Below are 7,876 nucleotides of genomic sequence, written 5' to 3'. Positions count from 1 at the left end.
GTCCGTCCGTTCGTGGATATGTTTACAAAACTTTTTACACTCTTGAAAATAGAAAGCTGAAATTTCATACTTTAATTTCTTTCTTCTTTCTTTCACAAGTTGCTCCTCTTCTACCAATGACGCCTGCTATTGTAGTTCGCACAACAGATTCTGGTAACTGTCACACAACTCCAAGAGGTTATTTTAAATATTTCAAAGGCTAATAGAGATATCAAATTTTATAAGAGTATATCTAATTACATACAAGACAGAATATGTCTGGTAGCTGACATATAATTCCAAAAGTTAATTTTGAATATTTGGAAAACAATAAAGTTAGATTCATGAAACTTGGCAGTTGTATGTCCAATTATGGCTCCATTATGATTTCAAAGGTTCGAGTTATTATATTTAAGCAATGAAAGTTAATTTAATATATTTAAAAAGGTTTTCTAAAATTATTGTATCTGGATACATGATAAATTTAGTGGTTTTTTTAATTGTTTTAAATTGGTTGAATCTACCACGAAATTCACTTATTATCGCAATCTAAAACTATGCTGAATTGTTTAATTTAATTAGCTTTTTCTAAATTTTCTGCTTCAAAAAATTTTTTTGTTTTCGAAAAGAAAGTTCACTCTACTTCAAACGCTTTTATCAAATTAAACATAACAAACACTTTGTTTAAACACTGAAGCTGAAAATTGAGTTCGTTGAGGTGGACACATAAATCTCTGAAAAACATAAGTTTATATACCCATTCAGGGTCCACTATCTCTTCAAATCGTTGAAAATCTCGTTCTGTTTTCAAAAACTGTTCGCGTGATTTGTTTTAGTACATCAGGAAACCATTGTAAGCCGATTCCACTTCAACCAGTAGCAATGAAAATTTTATTTTACTTAAACTACATTCAGGTATAAAATTAACCATTTTAGTTACTTAAATCATTATACTCATAGAGATGTATAATACAGTGAAACGGTATGATTGAATGATGAATTTTTTCAGAGAAACTTAAAAAAACCCATTAATAAAAGAAAAATAATTTTTAAATTACGTTGAGAACATTTTCGATAAAAAGAAAATTTGTTTCAATACAAAAAAAATTTCTTAATAAATTAAGTAACAAACATACAAATAGTTAAAAACTTCTCATGCGTGTTATAGAAAATTTGAAAATTACCAATCTCGACACGTGTGTATTGAACCTGGTTATAGATTATGACAATATTTAAATTATAATGTAATTCCATAATAATGGGTGAAAAAGAAAGTATTTGCAATTTTTAAAAAATGCATACTTTTAGGGGTCTTACAATATATTCAACGACTTAACTAAGGAACTATTTATTCATTAGTCAAATAAAAAATTTAAAAACTTTTGCAAAAATCTTGTTCAAAATTTTCTAACTGGCATTATTACAGTTATATTATTATTATTTAAACCAATTTCATTAATTTTATTAAAGTAATTGAAAGTTCGCTATGTTATAATATGCTGTTATACGATTTCATGTTTTTGAAATTTATTTTCGTTTATTTGCCTTTTTTACCCTTTTTGCCTTTCTTTTTTTTCTGTTTATAAGGACCTAAATGTTGTCTAACCATTGTACCACGCCACCATGACTGAATAACGATAGTTGATTCAACACGTTTTTCTTCTTCCCGTAAAGCATCCTCTTCTAGACGTTTTTGTGCTGTGTATTCTTCAATAAATTCTTTTTGTTGTTTATGAATTTCTAAATGCTCTTCATGATCACTTTTTATTCTATTGATATTATCGAGTAATTCTTTTATTTTATTGTTATGCTTTTCAATTTCTTCTTCATATTTCTTAGTCCAAAATTTTAATCGTTGACGTAAATCTTCTATTCTTTCTTCATAATATTCTAAAAAGAAAGAAAAAATGGGATTTAAAATTTTGATTGAAATAATAATTAAGAATTCAAATAATTACTTTCAACATTTGAAATTGCATTTTCTTCTTGACGAATTTTCCAATCATAATAACGTAATTCATTCAGTAGATCCCTTTCAACATTTTTAGCATATAATGTACCTTGATCAAAACGTGTTGCTTCCCAATTTTTAACTAAATTTACTTCAATTTCATTCACTATTTTTATATTCTGTGAATGAAAATATAACATCATTTAACAAAAAAACTATATTGAATACAAAATTCAATATAATTTACTAAAAGAATAACTTACCGTCAATTCTGCTCTCAATTGCCTAAGAATATCTTCACGATGATAAATTTCTTTTGCTGCATTTGAATCATGATGTTTCCATTTGTATCTAACCTCATTATAATGTTTATGTGTTTTATTATGATTAATAATTACTTTATCTTCATCATCTGCCTCATCAATTGAATCTTGAATTACTTGTAATAAACGATTAAATGTTCCTTTATCTCGTATTTCTTCCATTATTTCAATATAAAATGTAATTAATGAATTGCTACAATTAAATTGTAATAAAATTTAATTATCTTATTAACATTTGAACCCAATGTAAGGGTATAACATATTCAAGCAAAAATTTTTTCAATTGGGTTTTCTTTATTGCCAAAATATTTTATTTTCTTTGTTACATGTACGTACTTTTATTATTTAGTTTATTTGCTTGCCAATGTACATTCTGGATAGTGCAAGTTTTCAATTAATTATTAAAGTCAGTTACATATATAATTATGAGCTATAATGATTGAATTTTTTTCTTGTTCACTCCTAGGGGAGCATAGGGCTAGTTGATGATATCATGCCCAAGTATCACAGCGTCACAGAGTTTTAACTAGGTAGGTGACTAGACTGTCGTAGTTTAATTATGGTTCAAATAGTGGTTCCAAATTCGAAATAGAAATTTTATACTTGATACATATGTCATTAATAATAAATTTTATATCAAGAATCGAATTGTTATCTAGAATTCAGTAGCGTTCTAGTCGCACTTCCTGAATTTTTAACAAAGTAATTCTCTTTTGATTTTCTCAGCATATTAGATGTAGAATTCAGGTTAGAAACTTTAGAATGTTAAATTTAAATTAATTGGACTGAAAGTAAGTCTAACAAAGTCGAATAAAATTCAAGAACCAAAAGATGATTTGAAAGTCGAAGATGGTATCGAGCCACAACGGGAAATTAGTCGTTATTACATTGATTGTGTTTAACAGTGTTAGTTAAAAACTGGTTCTATATGAAAATCACTACAAAAATATTAAAATAACACATTAGAATTACAGAATTCTATTCTAAATATCACTCTAAGAGTTTATATTCAAATGACCATTTTTAATTCAGTGTATTTTTGGTATCTAATATTTTGATGTAATTTTCGTTTACTTCAAAGATATGCGTTACGTTCAAATTTTTCAAAATTTTTTCACACTAAAATTTGATCATTTAAAAATTATATTGCCATTCGTCATTTTTCACTCAAATATTATACCAATCTAATTTTGCAAAATTCCGACAAGGCATACCGTGTATATGTCACTCGTAGACAAAAAAAAATTTCATAATTACCTATCTAGTTTTTCGTATTACTATAATTGCTTTGTGCAAGTAAACTAAATAACTAATAGTATAGTTCGGCTAACAAAGAAAATTAAGTATTTTGCCAGTAAAAAAAACCCACTGAAAAAAATTTTTGCTCGGGTGTGTTATACCCATGTGTAGCGCTTAAATATTAATAATTAAAATTAGAAATTATATGATTGTGTAATATTTACATACGTTTCTTCTTCAACTTCTTGTTCATTCATTGCTTCCTCTGAGGGACGTAGTGGATCTAACTGTTGATAAACGGATTCATGTATTTTACTTTTAAATCTTATTTCACATGGGTCTTTAACTTCCATTTCACATGGTGAATAACGTCCTTTATTAGTTATTTTTAATTGATCAATCGCACAATTGAATATTTGTGTTACTAAATATATTTGAAGTGGGTCCATATTGTGTGTATTTAAACAATTTGGTACAATTTCATTTTACTAATTAATTACAATATTTTTGGATGTAATGTTTTGTATTGTTATGCTACAATTGTGAATATTTGAGAAATGCTTATTCAATTCATTAATTTATTAAGAAAAAACTATGGAAACATTTCTAAAGTTTGGTTACCATATCCACCGAAATAAATCAATAATAATATTGAATTTAATAAATGAAATTATTTTTATTAAAAAACAACAATAAAATAGAAATTTAAATGTACTATGAAGGTTGGTTTATTATGTTTTAAACCAAATTCACATACATCTATATAATTTATTTATTTTTAACGCAAGTGCAAAAGTGAAAACGGTGCAATTAAAGAGCTTCCTTTATTTTGAACCTGTTAACTTACATTATTTGATATTATAAAACGAAAGCAATTCATGAGCATATTTTGTCATTAGATTTAGTACAATATTTAACTTCATATTATATTTGGTTTGATATTTAGCTAATTACACATTTAATTCTTAAAGCCTTAAAATAAATTTAAGCGTCCGTTTACGGTCTAATATGATTTTTTTTGTAATTTTTCACGCTTAATTTAGTTCAGTTAGTTTTTTTTGCTATAATAGCTAGTTGCTTCATAAAATGAAGTTCACAATATTTTTTTTTCAAATTAAAATAATAATTGATTCCGAAAAAATTAATTAATTTAATTGTTAGCAAATATGTATAGTTAATAATATTAAATCCTGTATTTATCTATGCAATATTTAATTTCAATTTTGTTAATTATTAATAATTTGTATAATTCAATTTAAATGAAGCATATAATAAAGTAATTTAGGTTAGATTATGATAATTTCAATGAAATAATGAGGAGTCCTTTTTTTTTGCGATAATATTTAAATTAATTTAAAATTTTAAATTACCTATAGTATTTACATAAAAACATTTAAAATTCTCTTATCCCTAATTATGATTTTTGGTGATCACATTTTATACAATAAGAGAGGTTATGTGATGACACCAAATTTCACATGTCAAGTTATTGTTGGAAACGTTAAGGAAGCGTTAATAAACTATTTTTAGAAAGATGTCGGTATATGTGTACTTTTTTATGGATCGAATTTACATGTTTAATCATTGTTTATAATGTTTATTCAAGAGGTTAATTGAAATTTTATACATAATCTTCCTGTAACAATTCTAGGAATAATACTTAACTTTTGGAAGAAACCAGGTATCAGCACCTAAACTTTTATAACAAGCCAAATTAACATATTTGCGCTTACAAATAGAAATAATCAACCAATTTCCTTGAAATTCAACACTTAAACTCATGGTGTTAAAACAATGAACTACATTTTTTTTTTTTGGAAATATAAGGGTTCAGAAAACTAAGTATGTGATCCGACTTTACATTTTTTACCTTGTCTAAAAAACTAATTGATAAAATATTTTAAAATTAACTCAGCTAATTTTTAGATTTTTTTAAATACATCGGATGGCATAATGGGAACCTGCGAAATTTACATTTTTCTAGGTATGTAATATAAAAGAATATTAACGTCCTTAAAATTTGAAAGAAGAAATTTTAATGTTTCAAACTTTTTCGTTAAATTAGACAATACCTTGCGGTCGCTCATGTACTGACGTTATCAGGTGTTATTTTTATTTATTTTTCATAATCAAAATAGAATAATATTAATATTTTAATTAAAAAACGAAAATTTAATAAATCAGAAAGATATATTGGCTCAAGCATTATTAGAGAGACATTTTGTTTACGTGATGTTAATATAGGCTTTTAGAAAAATATCCGGTAGAGTCATTCTATAAGATTTAGTAGCTCCTTATAATGGTTAATTTTGTCTTAAAATATATTGATTTTATTCATACGCAAATTTCTTAATTAAATTAAAAATTAAATACATTTGCAACGTTGTTAATTTTATTTAATGAATTTAGGTATACCTCAAACTATGGCGGGATTTTCAATTATTGCAGCTTATTTTTTTCTGTGAGATTTTGCAAAACTCCTATAAAAGCGTAAAAGTAGAAAGTCCTTCTTTTCCTGAAAAATTAACTCGGGCATTTTCTCCGAGGTAAAAATTTGCAAATGTTATTTTTAAATTTCATTTAAATCAACCTTATGTTGGAAATTGAGTTTTTATTTTTTTCTTAAATTTAAAGAGTAAAATCAACTTATATCAAGGTAGTGTATAAAACAATAGAGGGGTTGGCTGCAAACTTAAAAAAAATTCCAAAAACTTTTATAATAGTTCTAGAAAAATTGCTAAATGCATTAAAACTAATGATTTTTCCATATAAATTCTACATATCCCTAAATATTATTTAACAGATATACAATGTTGTTCAAAGAGATTCAAAACTTTTTCACACTATTATTGTATAATAAAAATGACAATAATGATAGTAAACTATTAAAGTTATCCTGGATATTTATTTAAACTTTTTTAATATTGTTCCTGTAAAACATATGTAGAATCTAATATAAATTGTCGAAAAAAACTTTTCAAGACCATATTGTGTAGGAAAGTATCTGCAAAGTGAAACTTAACGCGTCATTACAATCAAACAGGATTAGAACACTTTCCGATATTGTGATTTATTGATGGCAATTATTAGAAATTCCTGTTCAATTTATGAGCAACTTTGAGCCATAAACCATTTATTTAATCTTTTTTTATATAAATGAATTGTCAATTTTATCTTCCGCAAAATTTTGTAAACTGTAAATATTTCCAATGTAATTTGTGGAATTTATTGATTAATTTAAAATTGCGCTTGATTTAATTTTAAATCAATAATTTGGTGATAACTTATAAAAAATATTTTCCTAAATTCTTCAACATACATGTCGTATTTCAATCCGATCCCTAATTCACTTCTTTTTTGATCAATATTCTATAACATAACCTGAATTAATTTCCCATTGTATATTACGACAATCACTTTAAATTAAGATGCATTTAGAACATATAAGGAAACATTTGTGATGAACTCGGGCTGGTTCTAGTGAGGGAGAGACAAAAACATTATTTTTTTTTAATTTTTTACATATTCATAGAAATTTATTACTCAACGTATACCTATGGAGCCAACAACAACCCAATATAATACAAAAAATTTTTTGTTTTTATGGGGCAAGTTCAATAAGTATCTTGGAAACTAAAACTGATAAGAGAATTTCGATAACAGAATCTGAAAGAACACGCCTCAAAACACATGGGACAATTTAGGTGATATTGGCACAGCCCACACTAAGCTAAAAGTGCAAAATATAGTAAAATTGAATAACAAATTTTTTCTTAACTCTTTTATCAGAGTTTTGAACCATTAGAAGAGGGGAACTTTTGTCGATTAACGGAAACCTTGTTACGTGTAATTTTGAAATACTTTCTCTTTTAAATCTTATACACATACAATATATAGATATTAGATATATTGTACATAAATATAACTAGTTATATAACAACTAAACAATTAAAAGAATAAAAAATTATTGAAAATTGAAATATATAAAAGTGCAGAGGAAATGATGAAAAAACTAAATAAAGTAATTTAAAAAAAAAATTCTTACGTTCTATAGAGAATGTCAAAACTTCAATATATTTGACCAAACTTTTACATATAACTATTATTTTTCCCTTCAAAATTTTTCTTTATTTTCTCTTTTTGGATGATTTAGTTTGATTTGGTTGACAACAACAAAAGTTAAAAACAAAATTCTAAAAACTTTCATCCCTTATTGTTTTTATTTTTGTCCAACAAAAGATTTTTACTTTTTTGACAAGTCATTTGTCATTAAGAAACGGTGACATAGTGTCATGACAACATTGCCATATAATATTGAAAGAAAACAATCGTTCATTTGTTGTTTCTAATATGGGTAGGAGTATGTTTGCGTATATTCTTTACT

The 7,876-nt window shown here is 25.5% G+C and overlaps 1 protein-coding gene across 1 annotated transcript; it reads right to left on the bottom strand.

The window, feature by feature from the left end:
* Positions 1–1,516: 1,516 nt before the first annotated feature.
* LOC129612620 (dynein regulatory complex protein 9) lies at positions 1,517–3,941 on the bottom strand. The gene is made up of 4 exons (XM_055526317.1): positions 3,721–3,941; positions 2,178–2,446; positions 1,938–2,081; positions 1,517–1,770 (listed from the first exon to the last, which is right to left on the bottom strand). Exons 1-4 carry the CDS (start codon positions 3,939–3,941, stop codon positions 1,517–1,519), a joined length of 888 nt encoding a protein of 295 aa, XP_055382292.1.
* Between the last annotated feature and the right edge of the window lie 3,935 nt (positions 3,942–7,876).

The sequence above is a fragment of the Condylostylus longicornis genome, unplaced genomic scaffold (genome assembly GCF_029603195.1).
Source record: "Condylostylus longicornis isolate FDR11 unplaced genomic scaffold, ASM2960319v2 ptg000004l, whole genome shotgun sequence".
Taxonomy (NCBI): domain Eukaryota; kingdom Metazoa; phylum Arthropoda; class Insecta; order Diptera; family Dolichopodidae; genus Condylostylus; species Condylostylus longicornis.
This window is presented reverse-complemented; position numbering and strand designations above follow the sequence as displayed.

Excerpts from the sequence above, each read along its gene's own strand:
- LOC129612620 (XM_055526317.1), bottom strand. The coding sequence starts at position 3,941 with ATGGACCCACTTCAAATATATTTAGTAACACAAATATTCAATTGTGCG. Across the intron at positions 2,447-3,720 it reads CAAGAAGTTGAAGAAGAAAC|CAATTCATTAATTACATTTT; the intron begins GTATGTAAATAT and ends ATTTAATTGTAG. Across the intron at positions 2,082-2,177 it reads GACGGTAAGTTATTCTTTTA|TAAATTTAGTTAAAAATTGG; the intron begins GTAAATTATATT and ends ATGAAATTGAAG.